Below are 24856 nucleotides of genomic sequence, written 5' to 3' on the forward strand. Positions count from 1 at the left end.
AAATTAGTTTTCTAACTGTTTGAGAGTTGCAAATTACAAAACCACTATTGAAAAACTTGTCTTTGTTTTTGCCTGTCAGGACAGTACACATTTTCCCAGCCAAGGAACCGTAGTAAACTCCGTTTACGTGGGACGTGGTGAGGGTTTTTATGTCACATGTATTTTATGTCATCGGTGTTTGCATTATGTGTATTTTGCAAATGTGTTTATTACTGATAATCAAAAATTCTAGCAACATGGAGTTACAACCTCGACGACTAATTTTCATAGAATTATAGTAAAATAGAGGTATATGTGCCACAAAAACTCCGCTGCTCGTTGAAAAGGCCACTGGAAGGACTTCACATTTGTAACTTTGGCATGGTCACACCCAAGAAAGGCCACACTGTGCAACAGGGCTTACTGATCCTTTTAAAGAGGGAAACTGCAAATTTGTCCTCTGCCAAAGATGACAATAGGAGGCGGGTGAAGGAGAAAGCAAGGGAGCTTGAGATTTGGGGACCAAAATGGGTTAGTTCTTGAATTCTAAGACCTTATAACTCTCAGAAGGGTAGCCATAAACGTATTGTTGGCACACTTCTGAGAGAGAAAGAGGGTGGTCTTTGTAATCAATGTAATTACACTCAGAGAACAGGCGCTCCTGGGGGTAAACCTAGACCTATGTATGTGGTTAATGGGTTTGCTCACCCCATTAACCACATACATAGCCTTCCCTGCAAGTAGGAAGGACTAGGAAAATTCTGCCTTATATATGTATATATAGGTGCACGTATGTGTGTATGTATGTGATTGTGAATATATATTTATACACATTTGTATCTATACAAACACACTCATGCAAGTTTTAACTTTTCTAAATTTTAGAAGGTTTCAATCTTCTGTTTTAGGGAGAGACCATGTCCAAGGGCAGCCAGATGCCTTCCATGTCAAAGCCACTCTCTGGCTTCATTAAGCAGGTTTTCCCGACGCCTGCACTTACATACAGGAAGAAAGACAGTTCTTGGATGACTGGCTTGGAACGATGAATACAGATCCTAGAATCCAGGCACTTCATTGGTATTGCTCTTAAAGCACACATTTCTGAACCTCAAACTTATCCAATGTATTTCATTTCTGGGTCGTGATGGGATCTCTGTTTAGCTTGCTTTCATCTTTGATCTATAACTACCTGTAGAATATCTCCATCTGAATGTTTTCCTTGCTCCTTAATGCAACTGCCCAGAACAGCATGAATAATTTTCCCTTCCACAGGTACTTCTCTAGCTATCCTTTAATTCTCGGAGCGGCACCATCACTCACCAGGCGTGGCCATCCGGCGCCTCACCTGCCCCTTGGCTCCCCTTGCTGTGCAGCGGCTACCGCCTGAAGGTTCTAGTGGGGTCGGAGCTCTGGGATCTGTCCTTCTTTCCTGATTACTTGACACCCCTCATGGGGGCCCACTGTCTCCTGACTGGCTTTCCTATGCAGGCTCCAGGGTCTTTCCATTCTCACCGCCAGCTTCCTGAAGACCAGCTCGGGTCACATCACCTTCTTATGATCTTGGATGGCCCCCCCTCGCCTGCAGAATCACATTGAGTTTGACACCTTGCCATCCAAGCCCTTCCTTGTCTCTGGAAAAAATCCCTCTCTTTCCAACCCCATCTTGCACGTCTCTGTGAATCGTCCCTCTCTCCAGTCAACGTGTTGCCTCTACTTGTTCTGGTTTCCACCTCTCCACCTTTGCCTGTGCTACTCTCTCTGCCACCCTCTGTATGAATCAGCCCAGAGCATAAGCCATTTCAATTCCAGTCTTTGCCCCGATCCCACAGCACTTTATTTCTGTGGCTCTGAAGCTGTCTTCCCTTTCTTCCTTGTGGTATAGTTATGTTCACGTAGAAGCCTAATCTCCCTTAAACTGTAAGGGTTTTGAGGGCAAACACTGCCTTGACCTCATCTGTGGACCACCCTCCCCTCATCCTTGCATGTAGTCTAGGGGCGGCATGAATTTTGGTTTCTTGAACTGGGCTTCATGGAGCCCCATGTCTTCTGGGGATGGTACCTGTTCTGGACTTGTTAAATGTTGTGTTTTCAATTGTGCTATGATTTTTTTTTTAAAAGCTGATTTGGTCTAAATATTTTCATAGAGGAGAGCTTCAGAGTTAGAAAAGTTGACACTTCCCATTGGATTTACTTTCTTTGAAGAGCTGACTCAAGTCTGAGAAACACAGCAGTGTTTATTTATTTGTTGAATGAATGTTTATATGTTGAATCTGCAAATGAGTAAATCAATCAGGTGGTCAATTAGCCAAACACCCACTGCTTGAGGATTCTGCCAGGGCCCCTGAGCAGGTGGACGGGTGTGGGACAAAGTGTCAGAGGGTCTCACGTCAGCTATGACTCACGGTTTCCCTGTGAGCTGGCTCCGAGCAGTAGAAATTCTTCTAATGAGGGGTTTCTCGTCTTCAGAGACTAACCACCTTTTCACATCGAACCACAAGATGATTTTCCTTTCTGACAAAAGGCAACGTGATTTAAGAGTCACAGGCGGCGGACCAAAGCCACACCCCACCAGCATGACTTCAGAACGGGACTGTTTCCAGAAGCCTTTCACTTAATAACCTCAAGCCCATTTCTTTCCCCTGGCCTGCTCCTCATCCCCAGGGGTTTTTCTCACTTTTCTCTCTTTTTGTAAAAGATCATAGTGGTTTGCAATATAAAACCTGGAGCCAGCTTGCCTGGGTTCAAATCCTGGCTCTGTTACTTGTTAGCTATACAGCCGGAGGCAAGTTACTTAACCTCTGTCTACCTCCAATTCCCCTTCTGGAAAAACATGAAGATGATAACAATAATAGTGGTACGATCGTCGTGAGGATTAAAAAGAATTAATACATATGTAAAGCACTGAAAACAGTACCTGGCACATAACAAGGGCTTATTAAATGCTGCCACTGCCAGTATTATGATTACCATGGCTATGATCATTAGCCTTTCAATGATCTGTGCTCTGATTTTAAATAATTTACCCTCCTGCAATGCAAGGAAATCCTGTTCTAGAGTTCTGCACTTGCGCATCTGAAAACATTGCTTGAGAGGTTACATAGTTTTCTTCCCCAATCTGATTTACTTTGTGGCAACAAATTCTCTCCCAACTGGCTGACATTTTCCTGCTTAATTAGGTTTTAGATTTTTTTTTTTTCCTGCTACTTTTAGTTTTGTTCTCTGTTTTTTTTTTTCTCTCAGGGAAGCCATAACAAGTCATTCCTGCCCTTCCCTCATTGTTTTACCCTTTAGATTATTTAGGACTGTTTTCTACCCATTGCCATGGCTATTGCCCTTTCTCTTAATCCTCCCCTTATAAACTATTCCTTGAAGTCTCTTAATAGTCCTTGTTATGTGCTTTAGAACTCCCTCCAGGTTTTCGGTGTCTTTGTGTTAATGGGGTGTAAAAAATGTATTCAGTATTCCAGATGTTGCCTCACCCATCACACTGGTTCCAAGAGAGACCGGGGACCTCGTGCGTCATGAGGCAGCACCCAGCGTTGTCAGCTTCAAGTTACTTGGCCTTTCTTGTTGCCTCCTAAGACCGAGGCTCATTTGTAATCACCCCTGGCCTCTTTCAACATTACGCTTCCTGGCAATGCTCTGCAACTGATTATCTGGGCTTCTAATTATTTTCCTCCAGATGTATTACACCTCTTTCTCCCTCCCTAAGATGAACTACATTTTCTCGCCCGTATTGCCGTTATATTGGGTGTGGTTTGAAGTTTTTCTATCCTTTGGCACTGGCAATTCAGCCCAACTTAACTACTGTCTGAATATGTCACTAACACACCACCTACCCCTCCTTCTGTATCATTCTTTTCTCTGGGCCATTAAACACTTCCCTTCACAGCTGTTTAAGAAGGTGGCAGGGGGTTGTTGGGTGACAGGGAGAAAGGTCGGAAAGACCTGATTATAATGATTGTTGACTTCAGGCCATGCTACTTCTGTCCAGAACTGCCTGCTACATAATACTTAGAAAAATTCCCTTGAGCCATCTGAGGCAAAAGCATCTACTTTTAGGTCAGCAATAGTACCCACATAGACAAAAGATTTCTGATGCTGTAGGGAAGTCAAATCTTATTGAATATAACAAATGATACACTAATTGAGCTTTTACTCCATGTATTATTAGATTTGGGGTGGCAGGACTTCACTGGCAGTAACTAAAAATTTACATAATTTTGAACCAAGTTAAAATTATGATCTACTCTTAGATGACCTCGTACACGTGAGTCTGGCTTCCCCAACTAGATTGTAAGTGTAGCAAAGACAGGAATCTTACTTTATATCTCTTCATACACCAATGCCTAGTATAGTTCTAAGCATAGTGTGGCTCAATAAATAGCATACTATGGTATGCTATATCTTATGTTTGTGTACTTATCAAAAATCGATAATACCACAATTCATAAAAATAAGAATATTACTTTGTCTTACTTTTAGTGAACTCTACATTTTAAAACATCTCATATTAGAGAATAAATAAATATACTTGCTACAAGTAACATAAATAAATTTTGTAATGTAAAAAGACACGAAACTAGAAAATTGATTAATTTGTCTACGTTGTTTTGTTACAAAAAGAATTCTCTCCAAAAATTTTTATTGCAGGTCTCTATTAAATATTGGCCCTTCTACCCCAGTGATATGAAGAAGAATTAGTATGACTAAAATTTAATTCACATGTGATTTTACATATCCTGTATTATGATTATAATTTGAACACTACCATTTTTAAAGGAATTAATATGATTACAGTGATTATAGTAAAATTATAATATATAATAGTTTGGACAGGAAAAGAATCTCTGCATTATATAGGTTGGAAAACTGGGCTGGACAAGTTCTCAAAACAAGTTTAAGGCAGAGTAAGGATGTGACTCCAGTTCTCCACCATTCGGTTCAGGGGTTTTTTCTAACACTTGATGCTACCTCTCAAATATGGATTATTATATACTACCAAATGTCAAATGGATAGGTAGTGGGAAGCAGCCGCATAGCCCAGGGAGATCAGCTCTGTGCTTTGTGTCCACGTAGAGTGGTGGGATAGGGAGGGTGGGAGGGAGGTGCAACAGGGAGGGGATATGGGGATATATGTATACGTATAGCTGATTCACTTTGTTATACAGCAGAAACTAACACATCATTGTAAAGCAATTATACTCCAATAAAGACGTTAAAAAAAAAACATGGATTATTACTCTTACCTTAAAATTTATGCCAGGTTTTACATTCATGTCTATACCCTCACAAGAAATTTAAACTAAAAATTTTTTGAGCAGATAGTCAGGCAGAATTTTCCTTTTTATGATAGATAATCCAGTACCGTTCCCACTATACTTAGAACATAAAATGCAACAGACACGTTACTGTATTTTCCCTTCTTAAACATTTAAGCTGTTGTAGAGTCATATTTTCCATGAGTAAAGTTAGAAAAATTTAAGTTACAGCCAGTCCAAAAATATGCCTTGGTTCTGAAAAAGAAAAATCATGTCACACAATGGTAAATACAATATTGGATCAATTCAATTCATTTAAATCCATGTATTCTGGATGCCTCCCAAAATAAGCCTCTTAGTAATTTGTCTTCTCTGAGTTGTTCTTCATAAAACTGATTGCTGCTTTGTGCTTTTCTCTAGATGGATATTTATGTAAAATACATAGTTCAGTTTCCGTCATTATTTTTCTTAGGTTCTCAGCTAAATGTTCCAAATAATGTATTCATTATTAGGAAAACATTAAAATCTTTATATATTGGCTCCTCCCACCCCCCAACTAGTTTAGTGGTTCATAAATAAATATGCTGGTTTAATACCTACTCACCAATTCTCTTAACTTCCTAAGATGTCTGTCATCCTGATGTGCTTACTTGTGGATTTTCAAATGGGTCTCTGTCCCTGGTTGGATCGATAATTATTGTCACAGAGACATCTTTACTTCCTAATCGTCTGAGACATGTCAATATTTTCCCATCAAAGATGAATTTAAATTACGTAGCTCATTATCACTGCCATTTTAGTCTTCCAATTTTTCATTTTTCTGATTTACTAATGGGCACATCAAAATTTATTTTCCTGAGTGTATATCATCCGTTTTCTATTCATAGCTAAGTGTTTGGACGAGTCCTAAGTGTTTGGAAAAGTCCTGTTTCCCTTAAAGAATTCCTTTTACTTTACAGGATGACTCACTATAAATTCCATTATTACCTAAGTGTCTAGACCCCTGGGAAGAAGGTTGGCTTCAGAATCTGAGTTAGTTTCCAGGAGCAAATCTCCTCTCCCTGAAGAAGACAACTGATTGAAGCAGGCCTACTGGGCTGACACCAAAGGACTGACAGTTGTCCCCGGGAAAGCCTGACAGTTGTCCCCGGGAAAGCCTGATGGTCTGCGGCTTCATCCTAGACCTAACCCATAAGGCTAGGGTAGCATACTGGAAAGAGGCCTGAAGACCAAAGTCCTGTTGCCCACTCTTCCTGTTAGAACATCAGATGTGTCACTTCAGCAAGTCACCTTAATCTTGTAGGTCTAAATTTGTTCGTCTGAGAACAAAGGGATTGAAAAACTAAATTATCTCTGAGTTTTATTCCAGCTCTTGTAGGGTGGACACAGCACAGGATAATTGAAACAAGTTCCAGAGTACACTCCACTTCTTAGAAGCAACAGATTTGTTTTTTCTTGGTGACCCAGTGAGCTGTGTAATGGATGGCATTTCCATTTCTGCTTTTGCCATCTGGAAGTTAGTTCCAAATATGCAGCCTTTCTCTACAACTCCGTGGCATGCCTGAAGTTTGCATATTAACCTTTGCCTTAATTTTAACTGGTTCTACCCTTCGTTTCCATTCGACAGTGTCTTTATTGCTCTGTATCTTATTATGTTTTATGTGTCTCTGCCAGGCACTTCGGAATGAAGCATGATAGAAATATATGTAAAGAAATAAGATAAAGAAATAAAGAAAGAAAGAGGAAAGATGTTGGAGTCAGGTGTGCTGGATTCAGTCTGTCACTGACTAGCTTGTGACCTCAGATAAACCCTCCTGACTTTCGGTTTCTTCACTGGCAATATGGGCAAATCCTTTCAAAGTTTCCGGAAAAATTAGGTGAGAAAACTTAGCTAAAGTGCCTGGTACAGAGGAAGCAAATATCAAATATCAATTTCCCTTTTTTCCCCTTTCTTCCCTGCTGCCCAGCTTTACTGAGATATAATTGACAATCAAAAATTGTAAGCAATTATACTCCAATAAAGATGTTAAAAAAAAAAAACTTAAAAAAAAATTGTAAGGTGGGACTTCCCTGGTGGTCCAGTGGCAAAGAATCCGCCTTCCAATGCAGGGGACGTGGGTTCGATCCCTGGTCGGGGAACTAAGATCCCACATGCCGCGGAGCATCTAAGCCCGCGCGCCACAACTACTGAGCTCGCGCGCCTCAACCAGAGAGTCTGCGTGCCACAAACTACAGAGCCCTTGTGCTCTGGAACCCGGGGGCCACAACTACAGAGCCCACGCACCCTGGAGCCTGCGTGTCACAACTAGAGAGAAGCCTGAGAGCCACAGCTAAGACCCGATGTGGCCAAAAATAAATAAATAAATAAAAAGTTAAAAAATCTTTAAAAAAAATTGTAAGGTTTACAGCCTGATGGTCCGCTATACGTAGACACTGTGAAATATTAGCCACTGCCAAGCCAATCAACATATCCATCACTTCACATCTTTGCTAGTTTCCATTTTTTTCTTTGTGGTGAGAACACCCAAGATCTAGCCTTTTAGCAAATTTCAAGTACACAGTAGAATACTGTCAACTATAGCCACACTGCTGTTCACTATCTGTCCAGAACTTATTATCTTCTTTTTGCCCTTTCTTGATTTAGCCCTGAAATGAATTAGCAAGTCCTTATCGACAGTTCTGAGTTCTGGGCAGGGCTCTCTGTGGCACCAGCATCTCCATTTCCTAGGATGGACACCGTCCACACCGGGCTGGATACAGTGAGAGTTCTAACTCCCTAGGTTCCAACCCTCTCCGTCTCTCTGTGTCTGCTGCTAGGAATTAAATTATAAGGGAGCCTGGGAGTTGAAAGGCACTGATTTCATACAATGCTTCCCACAAGCGAAACACAATTTGGTGGTCAAAATCAGGAATCAGGCATCAGGGGACCATTTCTGATTTTGCTTCTGAGCTGGTCACACAGTATCTGAAATCCCCACATCAGTTATAAAATGGAGCTAAGTACATTTGCTGTTTATGAACCCTACAGGGATGTTTGATAGATTTGCAAATTGCTTTAGAGCTCGCAGGTGAAAGGTGCTATAAACTTAAATCACTTATGTGGGAAAACACACTCAGGATAAGGCACTCTGAGTAACCCAGTTCCTTTCTGAAGGGTAAGCAAACACCCTTGAGGCTCATGGGAGGAGTTTCTTCTGTGCGTGGAGCTCTTGAATGCCTGTGGATGACAGTGCTATCATATCCACAATCAATATTTTCATCCATAAATAACAAGTATTAAGTGCCCACAAGGCGCTCTGCAAAGAAGCAAATGGCCACATATTTCCTAAGTCCAGTGGAAAAGATTAATTTCATTTTTACAAGACATTTGAGAGAATACATTTATCTGATATCCTTTCCTCTTAACTCTTCAGAATAGAGAATCTGCAGACCTGAAAATCTTTTTCAACAAGCTTTAATTATGACACCCTTAATTCTTATGAATACGTCTAGGTGGTTCTGAAAAAATTATTTTTCATTACAGCCCCTCAATCAATATCTTTGTTTCTTTTCATAAAGAAATGCTCAGAAAACCCAAGGAGAGCATATAAATGCTAGGAGAATAAAGGCTTTGGGGACAACCTCACAGGAAGGAGCCTTGCTTCTTTCTTAGACTGGTATGATGTTCATGACCTCTCTGGAAGGAGGTCCCCAGTTTGCAAAACACCAACTAACCAAACCACTCACCTATGTAGGTTAAACAGTGATAGAAGATGTAGCAATTGGGATGCCCTCCTTTCCTGGGAGATGGGGGCGAACACTTGAGATCTAAAAGTCACCAAAACTAAGCTAAAGAAACTCCCAATCCTATTAATTATGAGTAAATAAATAGATGAATTAATAAGGTACACCTCATTGGGTTATTTCTTTCAGTTACGTACGAATTCAGTAAATAATTTTGATAATCTATTGTGCCCCAGATCCTGGGGTAGCTGCTAAGCAATTTCAAAGCGCTTGATGATTTCTCACCCAATCGGCAAGAATTTGCCAACAATTGAGACAAGCCTCAAGCTGCGCCGGGATGCCTGGAGATTTGGAAGGTTGAGGTAAGCACGTTCATGGGATGAAAACTCTTCTTTTGCAGGTTCCCCTGGAAAATTCCAATTGCTGGTTGCTCTGATGGGGACAACACTTTCTTAACGTGTCTGCTGAGAATCTCTGACTTTTCTCTAAGGGACCTCTCTCTGGGACGTCCATCAGAGGGGAAAGTAAGGGACGGGGAGGATGTTGAGAGAGACAAGCCTCGGCTCCTTGCACTTAGGGACTGATTGGAACTTCATATATTTCACCATGCAGTGCATCCCCCAGAGGTGCGCTACCAGAGCTTCACGGGCTGGAAAGCTCCGCCTTTACCTGTTCTGTAGCCGGTGCTGTTCAGATAGACGGCAAACGTCCGCGGCTCGTGCACTGCCTGCCAGGAGGGGGAAGAGCAGTTCTCGTTGTTGGTGTAGACGTTGTGGTTGTGCACGTACTTGCCCGTGAGCATGGAGGAGCGGGAGGGGCAGCACATGGGCGTCGTCACGAAGGCGTTGGTGAAGGTGGCCCCCTCACGCTCCATAATCTTTCTGGTTTTGTTCATGACTTGCAGGGACCCTGGAAGGCACAATGGCCAGCATTGTTAACAGACAGCACCGCACGATCACCCACCGATGTCACGTCACTCAGGGACTCTGTTCCCCCTGACTTGTTCATTTCTCTTCCTTAGCTTGAAGGAGTCTATCATTTGACGAGCTCTCATTTCTAGAACAAAATGCAACATTTGGGATTCTGCCATCTCAAGTATTTTGCAGAATAAAAACACATTTCAGCTTCTCCCCTCCCTAATCACAAAGAAAAAGAAAAAAAAGAAAAGCACGTTTATCTGATCACTAAAGCTAGAATTTTAGAGACGGAGCAGATTCCAAGGCCAGCAGCCCTTTGAAGATTATCAGAGAGCATCAAAACAGAGCATCAAAACTCCTAGCCCACCACACTCGCACCATGCCACAGACACTGTAGAGATGACGAGATAGAATGTTTTCATCGTATGAAATAAAAGAGGGGAGAAGTTTTCCAATTAAGTAAAAGTCCTTCCAAAATGCCTGTGTTTTTTTTTTTTTTTTTACTGGGGTATAGTTGCTTTACAATGCTGTGTCAGTTTCTGCTGTACAACGAAGTGAATCAACTGTATGTATACATGTATCCCCTCCCTCTTGACTTCCCTCCCACCCCCCACCCCCATCCCACCCATATTGGTCACCACGGATCATTGAGTAGAGTTCCCTGTGCTGTACAGCTATCTATTTTACACATGGTAGTGTATATATGTGGATCCGAATCTCCCAGTTCATCCCACCCCCCTTCCTCCCCTGTGTCCACACATCTGTTTTCTATGCCTGTGTCTCTGTTCCTGTGCTACAAATTGGTTCATCTGTACCATTTTTCTAGATTCCACATATATGCGTTAATATACGATATTTGTTTTTCTCTTTCTGGCTAACTTCACTCTGTATGACAGACTCTAGGTCCTTCCACGTCTCTACAAATGACCCAGTTTCGTTCCTCTTTATGGCTGAGTAATATTCCATTGTATATATGTACCATGTCTTCTTTATCCATTCGTCTGCCAGTGGGCACTTAGGTTGCTTCCATGTCCTGGCTATTGGAAATAGTGCTGCAATGAACATTGGGGTGCATGTGTCCTTTTGAATTATGGTTTTCTCAGGGTATATGCCCAGTAGTGGGATTGCTGGGTCGTATGGTAGTTCTATGTTTAGTTTTTTAAGGAACCTCCATACTCTTCTCCATAGTGGCTGTATCAATTTACACTCCCACCAAGAGTGCAAGAGGGTCCCCTTTTCTCCACACCTTCTCCAGCATTTATTTTTTGTAGATTTTTTGATGACGACCATTCTGACCGGTGTGAGGTGATTTCTCATTGTAGTTTTGGTTTGCAAAATGCCTGTGTTTAATTAAAAAAAGATTTTCAATGTAAGTTGGTATTCTCTAGCAAACTCACCACATACCTGCCAGTTTTTCTACCAGGATAGTACGACCAGTTTATATTTTCACCTGTTTCCACGTCATTTTAAAAGATGGGTTGTTTGTTTGTGAAAGAGCTATGATTCTATTGCATTCAAAAGTATCTGCATAGTAGTAAAGTATGCCATTTGAACTGTAAAGGATGAAATTGTACATACGATTGCTGAGGAAGGAAAAAAAAACCTATTTCGATTATCCAGCCAAACATGGAAGCTGAAACCCATCCAAATACTGCAGGAAAAAAAAAAGCTCAGGCCAGAATTCAATAGTCTTTTCAGGACCTGTCAAGAAATGCACTACAGAGCACTACAGCCAAGGCCATTGCATTTCAATCCTGGAGCCTCACATTTCCAACAGGTCCTACTTCTTCCAAAGAAAGGGAGAAAGTCTGTGTAGCTTTCCAAGAAGGAAGGAAATCGTAATGCAAACCAGGCAAGCATTCAGAGCAGAAGAGAAGCGTCCAGCCATCCAAAAACCACAGTTAGCCTGATTTTTTTTCACATACGAGCTCTTACCATTCACATGAAAACAGAAAAGATGGTTTCTAATTGGGCCTCCTTAGAGCTCCCTAAAATATGCTTCAGTTAGGAGGATTCCTAACTGCTTTCTCTCCCCTGGTTGTATTCAGGGGATCAAGCAACCTTTTTGCCATCAGCGGATAACATGCAGTGAGCACCGACTTCATGCTGAGCATTCATTCTGTTGACCTCAACTCTCTGGACGGATCCCCCAGAGTGCAGCACTAACAAAAGAAATGGAAAATTCTCTGCTGCCTCTCATCTTCAGCAGTAAACCATCCAGATGAGAATTTACATATGAAAATTGCTTAGGGGTATCTGCAAAGCAAGGTAGACGTGAGCGTGGATATAGCAGTAGCAGGACGTATAAAGACAGCGGGGACCGGAGGCAATGTTTAATAAGAGCTCTGCCACAGGAGATGAGGACAAATGGAAGGAAAGGAGGAAGAAAAACATGGGATGGGCGAAGTGTACTGTGGGTAGCACGGGGAAGGTGGTATGCACGGTGCACTGGAGGTGGGAAGAAGTAAGTGGAGTGATGAAAATGGCACGTGGATTTTCTGCAATGAAAACGAATATGAAGACTTCTCTTGATGAAATGGGCGGCAGATTTAGCCAATAGCTTGGAGGCTGGGCAGAGATATTTGGATTTGACAGAATCGACAAAATGACGGCAGAGCAAGTTCTTTGTCAAAGGCATGAAGGACATGATGAGAAAGAAGTCTTTGAGAGGTGTTGCCATGGCAATGGAAGTATGTGCATTGTGGGGTGGGTGGGGAATAGGCTGGTCCATCAAGGGTACGGCCAAAAGGTTGCTGAACCCACCCGGCCATGGGCTGATAAGAACTTGAACTGGATTGTGCCTTTAAAATAGAAGGACTCTTAAGCAGCGGACCCAAGAGATGTTGTAATGCATTCAGAAGGCTGTGAGTTGACTCACAGTTTTCAGCCTGGGAAGAAAACAGGAAAAGTAATGGTTTCACTGTTACTCAAGAAGTAACTAACAAGAAATATGTCCTATAGAAGATCAAAGAAGTGCATTTTAGAAATGTTGTGTTTTATATTTCTGTTGGTTGATCACACAGGGGGAAAGAGCCTGGAGAAAATACATGAAATGAGACGCAGGAGTGGGGAGAGAGTTCGAGGTTGATGCCAAAGTCCATTCCCTTATTACTCCTTCCTCTTTAGAAAACTGCAGTGATTACTTATGGTAATAGCTTGAATTTTGGGAAAACTCAGCAAACACTGTTGACCAATTTTTATTGCCTAACAGTCGTTTCATGTCAAAGAATGACTTCTCAGAGTTTCCTTATGAGCCTAGCTGGACTCAAATTAAAAAAAAAAAAAAAATGCAGCTGGAGGCCATCCTCCAAGGTCCCGAATCACAAAGCTGCAACCTCCAGTTTACAGACTTATTTGGACCGCAGCACAGGATGGGAGGTGAAAATCTGATCTAAGGTCAAATAATCTACAAACTGGGGACTAAAACTTAGCCCCTTGCATCATAATTGTCCCAGGCAGGACTCTCCTCTCATTCTAAGTATCTCTCTTTTCTTAATTGACTGAGATGGTTGTACCGAGGAACTAAAAAATCCCTCCAAATGCTCTGCTTCCAACCGGCCCACATGTCAAAGGGAACAATGAAGACATCTGGTCCCTGCAGGTACTGTGGCCACGGTAGCACCACAGGCGGGGTTCCCGAATGTGAGGTTCCTGAATGTGGCTTCACGTTTCTCAGTAAGGAGAAGGTTCTGAGACAATGCTTCTCCAACAATGCTTCTCCAATAATGCTTCTCCTGGAGCACATGTTAAATCCTAGACTTCTGGGTCCACCCTGAGATGCTGATTTAGTAAGACCCGGGAAGGACCAGAGAATTTGCATTTCTAACAAGCTCCCTGAGGATGCTGGCGCGGCCCCTCCCCACTCTTGCAGAACTCTTCGAGGCCTGACACAGAGCCAGGGAAGCCTCGAGCTGGAAGAGACTTTAGTGGGTGCCTCATTTTAAGTGATCTAAGTGGCTTAGACCGCTTCCAAGGCTGTAAGGTGGGCAGAGAGGAAGAGGAAGCACTGATTTCATACTTTTACTCTCATGGATTTTCTACTTTACTCCCACTTCTAAGTGCTTCCCGTGTAGCAACTCATTTAACCCTGACAATAGCCTTCCATAGCGGGTGCTATTATTTATTATTCTCATACCAAGGATGATAAAGCTGAGGAGCAAAAGGGTTAAACAACGTGCCTAGGGCCACACAGACCCTAAGCAGCAGAACCCAGATGCAAAGGCAGGCAGTCTGCTCAGAGACCACGCTCTTAAGCTCCAACTAGGCTGAGTCCTGGCTGTGACACTGACGTTCTCAAGACTGAGACACAGAAATGATGTCTGCTCGGAGTCAGGATATGTCTCATTTTCTGTAATCTCATATCTTGCTTCATCCGGCCTCTTAGGGGAGATACTAACAGACACTAAAGCCTGTCTCCTGCCCTCTTAGGGGCTGAAGTGATTAAAGTAGCTCGGGCCCAGGTCGGGGTGAGTGGACTGCAGGCGTGTCTGTTTTCAGAAGCCGACAGTCACACTGGTGTTAACTGCTGCCTCTGATCTCGGATCCCCTGCGTAGACACAGATGATGGAGCACAGGAATCATACCTCTTCCCTCTGCTGAGTCACTGCACTCCAACAAGGTAAGCAAAAACCTCCTTCTTCTCTTTTATGGCTGTGCAATGATTAATGTCAGCCAACAACACTGCCTCGTCCTGCTTCTACAGCCACTATGATCGCACCATTGATTTTTCATTGGGAAACTACCAAACACTATTCTGCATAAAACAACTCATAATTATGCATTTCCAGCTTGAGAGCAGTGGATGGGACCATGTCTTGTCCTATAGCTGGAAGGACTCAGCTTTGTTTTAAGCTGAAGCTCCTCACTTCTTCTGGGTTTCAGGCCTTTGGTGCCTAAAATGCAAATCGTGTTGATTCTTCGTTATCAGAACAATTATTTCATAGGAATGACATGAAGCTTAAGGCTAAAGAATCATAACGAGATTCCCAAAGCAGGGCTTAGGAGCGTGAGCACGAGAAGAGAAAGAGCCCTGGGTTTGGACTTGGGGGGAAACATCTGGGCGTTTGTCACAGATGAACTTGAACAAGCCATTTACCCTCTTTTGGTTTGTGTTTCTCAGCTGTAAAATGGAGCTAATAACAGCTCCCCGGACTAGTTAGCGGGGCTGTTGAGCAAACGGCATGAGCTGCGGTTTTACTTTGTGATCACCTCAGCCCCAACGTGTTTCCTTTACTCTTGCCTTTTCCATCTCCCTATCTGTAATCACATCTGAATTCCAAAGCTAAGGTAAGAATACAGAGGTTGCGACAGACTGAACTTTCTCGTGTCCTTCCAAAATGTATAGGTTGAAACCTAACACCCAAGGTGATGGTATTAGGAGGTGGGGCTTTGGGAGGTGATGAGGTCATGAGGGTGGAGCCCTCATGAATGGGATCAGCCCCTCATAAAAGGGGCCACAGAGGGTTCCCTTGCCCCTTTCTCCATGTGAGGACATGGTGACAAGACAGCCACTTATGAACCAGGAAGTGGGTCCTCACCACACACCGAATCTGCTGGAGCCTTGATCTTGGACTTTTCAGCCTCCAGAACTGTGAGAAATAATTACCTGATAATTATAAATATAATAATTATATTTATAATTATTATAATAATTATATTATATATTATTATATATAATTATATTATTATATATAATTATATTATAATTATATTTATTATATATTTATATGTATTATAATTATTATATATAAATATATTATTATATACAATTATATATTATGTATAATTATATTATAATTATTATAATAATAATTATAATATTATAATTATAATAAAAATTATAATATAATTATAATATTATAAATATTATAATTATAAATATTATAATAATTATAAATATCTGTTGTTTATAAGTCACTAAGCCACCCAGTCTATGATATTTGGTTAGAGCAGTCCTCACGGACTAAGACAGAGGTCAACTGCTTTGTGCTTCAAGACATAAAATGTTAATGCTGGCTGAGAGATATCAGCTCCCCTCCACCCATCACACACTGTTCCCCACGCCCCTCTTAAGCAAGAAGCCTGACTTCATTATCATTTAAAATTGTCCTGTGAGGTGGAAGCCTGACAGGGATGTTATGAAGTGACCGTAATTAAGTCCAGTAGCTGGCATGGGGGCACTGCTGACTGGGCTGGCTTGAGGACAGGGAAGGTCCAGGCCACAGCTGAATCTTGGGGCTGCCAAGAAAAGCTGTCCCAGCGCCAGAGTTCCAGGTTGGGACTGGGGACATCTGCCATTCGCTCTTGCAGGGGTGGGGATGTCATAGCCAGGAATTTAAATCATTCTACAGGCTTCAACTCATTTATTCCCAAATCACATGTGTGAAAAAAGGTCAGGAGGGAGAAAATGTCCCACTAATCGGAATGACTTTACCAAAATCACACAGAGAGCTTGTTACTTCACGTACATGTTAAACTTTACAACAAAGCTTTGCCTTTCCTGATTCAAATATCTTAGCATTTGATTATTCAATATTTCATACTATCAAACATGAACATTTTCATCGAGGCTGTTCATCATGTCCAGAAAAACTCACAGAACCAGAAATTCAATAATAAATTTTGTCATCATCATCCTTTAAGGAAGTCCCAGATATGTGGCATTCATACACATCTGGCTTCATAGAGCGACACACCTCTGTGTGAATTGCAACAATTCATGGTTTGATGAGTGATAATGACAAGCAAACACAACTCATTAAATGTGCAGGGTTGTTTCTAGACGCCATTGTTTTAAGATGGGGTAAGGTTAATGATTTAAATATATAAATGGCCTGTGCTAAAGCACATCCCTGCTATTTTCCTATGCCAACAGTTAAGTATGGAACCTTAAACAGTGATATTTCCCATATTAAAAATGGCTTTATTGGTCTATTGAAAATTTTAATTCTGAAAGCATTAAAAAGATAACATGATCACACAGTATACCTTTTTCTACCAAAACTATGAAATTGGTAGGAAAGAAAAAAACAGATGTTTCAGCTAAAACCAGAGGAGGGAAAACAAGTTGGGGGAAGAAGGGACCAAGAAGCAGATAATAAATCTGTCTGGCATGTTTCCAGGTCACTAGGACTCATTATTTTTTTTCCCCTAAAGAGCTAAAGGCCATTAAAAGTGGAGACTAGTTTTTTAGGGGAATGGAAGTAAAAATGCCTACAGACTAGACAGAGAAGGTAGGCAGGTACAAGAAAAATCACAGAGCTTTCGTCTTTCCAGTTTTCTACGTTTGATAGAGATGTGGGTATACAGAACTTTCCCCTGACTATACGAAAATCAGCAGGATGGGCATGATGGCAAATAGCAAGTGCTCCTTGGCCTAAGTGTTGGGGAGCAGTGGAGAGTGGTGGGGACCGTGAGGGTCTCGGGAGGACACGCCCCACCTAATGGGGGCAGCTTTGACTCCCCTTCAAGCATTTAACTGATGGCTGCCTCATGGGAATGTAAGCCCTCATTCTTCTGAACTTTCAAGAAGAGTCGGAATCTGGATTTTTTTTCTTCTTATGTAAAGTCACCTGATCTTTTAAAATGTTGCCTTGATTTTAAAAAGTGTGCTGGTCAAGCAAAACACATCTGTGGGCTAGCTCTGGACTGTAGATCCCATTTGTGACCTCTGCTTTAGACAAAGTGTTTCCATGTATTTAAGATTTCTTAATTCTCCTTATGATCTAAGAGAAGCATTGGGTCAGCGTTACTGAGATGTTAGCACCACTCCAATTTCCTAAGAATTTAAGAAATGCCACATTGAGCCAGATCAATGGTCTAATCAGCTCATTATTCTGTTTCTCAGAGTGGCACCCAGGGACCATTTGGGAAAGATTTAGAGCCTAATCTCTTTGACTCTAGTCTCAGAAAGTTAGGGGAGTCCCACAAGCTGATTTTCTGATTTTCTTCGTTTTGATTTGTAAAATATTTCAAGTGCAGGGAAAAATAGAATAAATAACATGTCTCCTAGCTTTGTCAAAGCTTAACATTTGATCACAGTTGCTTCAGATATATATTTTAAATTTTAAAATGAAATATGGATACTGCTGATGTTCTTGGTTACCATTCCTTCCCCAGATGGTAACCATCATCCCAAACTTCATGTTAATCATGTCCGTTTGTGTTTTTCTAGCTTAAAAAAACCCATAATTCAAAAATATACATGCACCCCAATGTTCATAGCAGCATTATTTACAATAGCCAAGACATGGAAGCAACCTAAGTGCCCATCAACAGACAACTGAATTAAGAAGATGTGGTACTGGGAATTCCCTGGCAGTCCAGTGGTTAGGATTCCATGCTTTCACTGCCAAGGGCGCAGGTTCAGTCCCTGGTTGGGGAACTAAGATCCCACAAGCCATGTGGCGTGGCCAAAAACAAAAAATAAAAAATAAATAAAATAAAATCAATCATACGTTATTTTTAAAAAAGAAGATGTGGTACATATATATATACAATGGAATATACTCAGTCATAAAAAAGAATGAAATAATGCCATTTACAGCAACATGGATGAACCTAGAGATTATCATACTAAGTGAAGTAAATCAGACAGAGAAAGACAAATATCATATCACTTATACGTGTAATCTCAAATATGATACAAATGATCTTATTTACAAAACAGAAATGGACTCACAGATATAGAAAACAAACATGGTTACCAAAGAGGAAAGGAGGGGGAGGGATAAATTAGGACTTTGGGATTAACATATACACACTAATATATATAAAATAGATAACTAACAAGGACCTACTGTATAGCACAGGGAACTATACTCAATATTTTGTAATAACCTATAAGGGAAAAGAATCTGAAAAAAATAGATATATATGTATGTATAACTGAATCACTTTGCTGCACAGCTGAAACTAACAGAATATTGTAAATTAACTATACTTCAATTTTTTTAAAAAAGGTGTAAATCTCCACCCATTAACTTTGCCTAAAAACCTGAACTATTTACAGGTAGAGGCATAACCTGAACCACTTCTCAAGTTGTGGAAAAAGCAAATCCAGAAGTACGGGGACCGTTGGTTAAATTACTTAATCTTTCCATGGATCAAGTGTTCTCCTGGGATGATGATCTTTGTCCTACCCACCCAACTTGGGTGGGATGACAATAAAATGCAATAATGAGAATAAATGTTCTTTGGAAAAAGATAAAGTGTTATCCACATATAAGGTTCTAGCACTTTTATTAGTAAATTCCTCATGTGTTTCACTCCTTTCACAAAGTACTAGTTTACTTTATTTGTCCTCAAAGTTGAGGGAGGGGCCCCAGTCCTACTTAATAAGAGCCTTCCTTCCCAGCTTGTTTCATAAACCTGGATTACAATCCTTCTTAGCCTTTGTCTTTCCAGACAAAGAGATACAATTGTTTTATTCTTTCCCAAAAGGAAAAGTATTCTATTACAATTTTTGTAGTTGTTTTCCTAAGCCTTTTCTAAGTCTGTTATATCCTTCTGGAGGCACAGAAGCCAAAAATGCCTGCAGTGTTACAGGTGCAAAAGTTTTGCTTAGGTGAAGATTTATTCAATATTTGGCAAACATAATCACATGTAAGTAAAAAATCAAACCAAAACAAACCATGTCAAAACCACAATTAGAGAACATCTCACACCCATTAGGATGGCTATTATCAAAAAACCAGCAAACAGCAAATGTTGTCAAGAATGTGGAGAAACTGGAACCCTTATGTACTGTTGGTGGGAATGGACAATGGTGCAGTCGCTATGAAAACAGTATTGCAGTTCCTCAAGAAATTAAAAATAGGATTATCTAATGATCTAGCAACCCCATTTCTGGGTATATACCCCCAAAGAATTGAAAGCAGCGTCTCAAAGAGACATTTATACACCTATGTTCATAGTAGCATTATTCACAATAATCAAAAAGCAGAAGCAACACTAATGTCTAACAGGAGATCAATGGATAAACATAGGGTGGATATACATATAATGGAATATTATTTAACCTTCAAAAGGAAGGAAATTCTGAGACATGCTACAACACAGATGAACAGTGAGGAAGGACATTATGCTAAGTGAAATAAGCCAGTCGCAAAAAGATAAATACTGTATGATTCCACTTATATGAAGTACCCAGAGCAGTCAAATTCATAGAGACAGAAAGTAGAATGGTGGTTGCCAAGGGCTGGGGGTTTAGGGAGTTACTGTTTAATAGGTATAGAGTTTTAATTTTATAGAATGAAAAGAGTTTTGGAGATTGGTTGCACAACAATGTGAATGTACTTAACACTATTGAATTGTACACTTAAAAATGGTTAAGATGAGGACTTCCCTGGTGGTGCAGTGGTTAAGAATCTGCCTGCCAATGCAGAGGAAACGAGTTCGATCCCTGGTCCAGGAAGACCCCACATGCCGTGGAGCAACTAAGCCCGTGCACCACAACTACTGAGCCCGCATGCTGCAACTACTGAAGCCCGCTTGCCTAGAGCCCATGCTCCGCAACAAGAGGAGTCACTGCAATGAGAAGCCCGCACACCGTAACGAAGAGTAGCCCCCGTTTGCCGCAACTACAGAAAGCCCATGCACAGCAATGAAGACAGAATGCAGCCAAAAAAAAAAAAAAAAAATTGGTTAAGATGATTAAAAAAAACACAAAAGCCAACTAAAGTCTAGAGCAGTTAAGTGTCAAGAAAGATCATGAGAGCGTTACAATCGGCCAGGCAAAAGTCTCCATCAAACTGTCCTCACTACCAAGAGCATAATTTTTCTGCTGAGAAAAGAAGTCTTCTCTAAATTTTTACCCATGGTTCACAGTGGTTCATCATCAACTTGTTCTGCCAGTGGGATAACAAGACCCATCTTAGCTGTTATCTTGGAACCTAGGGCGTGACCATGTATTTACAGGTTGTTTTAGGAAGGGCTCAATAAATATTTGTTGAAGGACGGATTGAGGGAAGGAATCATGGTTAAATGTGTAGCTGTGGAGACCCAGCCCTAATACAGATCCTGAGTTTACCATTTCCTAGCTCATCACAGCCTATGCGACTTCTCTAAGCCTCATTTATCTTAAGTATAAACTGAAGAGAGTAATAGTAACCACTTCATAGAGCGATTGTGATGATTAAATGAGTGAATGCTTAGCCTGGTATCTGGGTAGGAAATCAAGGAAGGAAGTAAAGGCAAGGCAAACATGTAGGAAACAGCTGGGTTGACTGAACCTGGCCTATGACTCTTCACCATTAAATCCATGTGTTTCCACTAGAAGCCAGCGTTTAATAACTGCTTAATAAATATTTACTGAATGAATTAATTAACTATAGGATAAGGATGAAATTTTGAACTCTTAAAAATACACTGATCAAACAATTCCTTAATTTATTTTAAAGACAAGGATTGTATATTGAAGAGGTAGATCATGACAGATACTTGCATTCATTTCTGGGAATTCTGTTAGCCTTTTCAGGCCCCTGTGGGTCCATTTCCAGTTTACTGAGCACCTACTAGATTCCCAGCACAGTCCCAGCATCAGGATTGCAACATAAATAAAACACTACCCTGCCCTCTAGCTGCTCTCAGTTGAGTGGAAGAGACAGGTATGGAAGCACATGGTGGATTAAGGGTCATACGCTGGAGGCAGGTCCAAGGTGGTGCAAAGGAAAGTTCCCTCCACCTTGCTGGACAGCAGGATCGTTTTGGTAAAGGAAGACCCCCGAGGGGAAGGCATCTGGACTGGGTCACGAAGAATAGGTAGGGGTTCGCCAGGTGGAAAAATGGGGAAAGGGCAGAGGGGATGAGATGTACAAAGGCATGAAATAACGGTGAGGGAGATGAAACCACCAGACACCTTCAGGGAAGTGTAAGTTGTTTCCATGAAGCACAGAGCAAAAGTGGGGGAAAGGGAAATAGCCTTACAGAAATAGGTAGGGACAGATGCCCAGCGCTCATCAGCCTGCAGAGGGGAGGGGTTTAATCCTCTTGGTAAAGGAACCCGGTGGAGGGTTTTAAGCAGCAGAGACCTGATCAGATACTTGCAGGAAATGAAGAATAGGTAGGAGGGGCCAAGACTAGAGGGCACAGGTGGGTCACGTGACCAACCAGTTAGGGAAAAACTGGGAGAGAAGAGAATGGCTTCATTGAAAAGGATGGATACGAGAGATGTTAAGGGAGGTGAATTCAAAGGTCTTCACTTTACTTGCCCTGTAGGTGAATGAAAACTTAAACCACCAGCCACATATATACTAAAGTCATACCTGCAAGACTTTTCATTTTGGCATGATGCCTGAAAATCCATGGTCTTGCTTAAGCAATTAAGTGAGAGGGACTTCCCTGGTGGCACAGTGGTTGAGACTCTACGCTCCCAATGCAGGGGGCCCGGGTTCAATCCCTGCTCAGGGAACTAGATCCCACATGCATGCTGCAACTAAGAGTTCACGTGCCACAACTAAGGAGCCCGCCAGCCTCAACTAAGACCTGGCGCAACCAAATAAGTAAATAAAAATTAAAAAATAAGCAATTGGGCTTCTCTGGTGGTGCAGTGGTTGAGAATCCGCCTGCCAATGCAGGGGACACGGGTTTGAGCTCTGGTCTGGGAGGATCCCACATGCCGCGGAGCGGCTGGGCCCGTGAGCCACAGCTACTGAGGCTGCGCGTCTGGAGCTTGTGCTCCGCAACAAGAGAGGCCACGATAGTGAGAGGCCCGCGCACCGCGATGAAGAGTGGCCCCCGCTTGCCGCAACTAGAGAAAGCCCTCGCACAGAAACTAAGACCCAATGCAGCCAAAAATAAATAAATAAATAAATAAATTTATTTAAAAAAAAAAGCAATTAAGTGAGAGACAACAGACGCTGCAAGTCACCTCCAACAATCATTACCTCTGCTGGCTTTTAGTGCCTTTGTTTCCAGCTGAACCCCAAAAGTTAACTTTTTGGGATTCCAGGGTTTGGTTTCCAATTGGAAATCAAAGTCCCTATCCCTGTGGATCAAATTCCAGCCTGGAGGGGTTTATCCTCAAAGACCCTAGCCACAGGAGCTCTGGAAAGAAGCCCAGGGTGCTCTGCTAGCAGGAAGTCTAAAAGCTACAAGCAACGGTCAAGTTCAGCGTGATGGATAAGCCTAGCTGAGCGATTCCTGAGAGCAAGGAATTGCGTCCAGGAATGGAAATGAGTGGTGGTGACAACTTGTAAGGGCAAGCTTTTCATTTGTCCTAGGTACCCTAGAAGAACTTGACCCTAAGCTTATGGGCAAGACCATAGGGCTGGGCCATTAAAGAAAGTGAGAAGGTGAGAAACTAAATCAGGTGATACAGAAGCTGAGCTGAAACACCAGAGGTTGGCAGGCTTTCTAAGTGCTCTAGAATTAACCCAGGTGAGTGAATTCTTCAGAAAAGCATCCTGTCTAAGGTGGTAGCAGTGAATTACCACCGGAAGGATGTGCAGGATACTGTAACTTTCAATTCCCTAACAATCACAAGCTGTGAATAAAGGAATCACCTTAATAATAATGACAATCGACAAGTTCTTTTTGTATCCGCCTATGTTCATCTGCATTGCAGAGAATTACAGTCATAATCTCATACTCTTTGAAACAAATTTGCCCAAATATTTTGAAAAGTTCTGGACCAAGAGTTTTCCAAGGCGCACGATCCAACCCTTGACTTCTACAGTTTCGTGCTTCCTCTCGCCTGCCGTCCTCCCATCCTCCCACCCCACCCCCAGCTTCAAAAACTTAAGATCAGAAGAGTCAAGTTGAAACACAAACCAAATGCTGTATCATTAATACGAGTACATTTTATAACCTAGGTTGTTGGTTCAGATACTACCATGATGTGCCAAACCCCCAAAAGTTAACTGACTGTTACTGATAATGCAAAGCCAGCAAATCATTTGAGCAAAAGAGACCAACAAGTGAAAAACCCAGTGTCTCACCCAGCTCCACGTCCTGATCATCGGTGAGCACAAGAATGATGTTGGGTCGGATGTTTTTTCGTTCCTGCTGTATCCGGCCTCTGAACCTCGGGGATCTGATGGTTGAACCGAGGCTCCCCAGCAGCTGTGTGCCCAGCACAGCCAAAACCAGAGCACAGCAAGAATACTTCATTGTGCTTGGTCCAATGTCGCAAAACTGACAAAATGTCTGTCTCCTGGTTCCTGCAGCTCTGGGCAGTCAGAGAGAAAGGGAGAGGGAGAGACGAAAATGAAATCCAAGCCCCAAACACAGTTGTAGAAAAAGCACTACAACTCAGTGAGAACTGGCACATAAACCGGCAGAGAAAGGGCTGCCCATGAGTCAGAAGCGGCAAACCCTCCCAGGCGTCAGGTCGTTTTTTTAAGCGCTTGATTATTTTGCAAATTCACTTTTGTCCTTTATTCTCATTCCAACTTTTCCGATTTCAAAATTCATTGCCAAAATAGAATTTCCAACACAGAGCTCAGATGTAAAAGCTTTCTGACAAGAGCTAATACCTTGAATTAGGTATCCTGGTTGAATAATCAATTGCTATACTCAGAGGTATTCAGGACATCTGCAGATGGGGTCCTGGAAGGGGGAGAAAAAATACAAAGGAAACGTCAGTCAAGGATTTTGACACAGATTTTTGGTCTGAAATAGTCTCTTGGAACAGCATAAATATATATGTATAGATATGATTTATATATTATATTTATATATAAGTATAATAAATATAAATGTAATATATAAATCATATCTATACATATATATTGATATAATTTTTAAAATCTGTACTCCAAAAGGGAGAAACAGAAGGAAACAACATTCAGAACTGCTAACAAATGACATGAATAACACCTTCATTTCATAATCATAAATACAGTGATCTGGGTATCATCCCTGCTCACACTTTAATAGTACTTTAAACATCCCCAAGAAAACAAATGACTGATAAGGAAGAGTCAGCAGTGCCTGTGAAACCACAGGGCACTGGAGTGTTTGCATCTGGGGAGCGTT

General features: G+C 41.6%; 1 protein-coding gene across 7 annotated transcripts in view; it reads right to left on the reverse strand.

The window, feature by feature from the left end:
• Positions 1–24856, reverse strand: part of SULF1 (sulfatase 1) — a 138008-nt gene that overhangs the window by 51794 nt on the left and 61358 nt on the right. For 6 of the 7 annotated variants that reach the window (XM_036830522.1, XM_036830518.1, XM_036830521.1 and 3 more), the window contains 3 exons: positions 24355–24427; positions 23818–24047; positions 9633–9872 (listed from right to left, as the gene is read on the reverse strand). In XM_036830522.1, the coding sequence (XP_036686417.1) occupies positions 9633–9872; positions 23818–23989 (412 nt within the window). In that variant the 5' untranslated portion in view covers positions 23990–24047; positions 24355–24427. Of the gene's footprint in view, positions 1–9632; positions 9873–23817; positions 24048–24354; positions 24428–24856 lie in introns of those variants that run through there. The other variant, XM_036830525.1, reaches the window with a different exon arrangement.

This window comes from Balaenoptera musculus, chromosome 17, assembly GCF_009873245.2.
Source record: "Balaenoptera musculus isolate JJ_BM4_2016_0621 chromosome 17, mBalMus1.pri.v3, whole genome shotgun sequence".
NCBI lineage: Eukaryota > Metazoa > Chordata > Mammalia > Artiodactyla > Balaenopteridae > Balaenoptera > Balaenoptera musculus.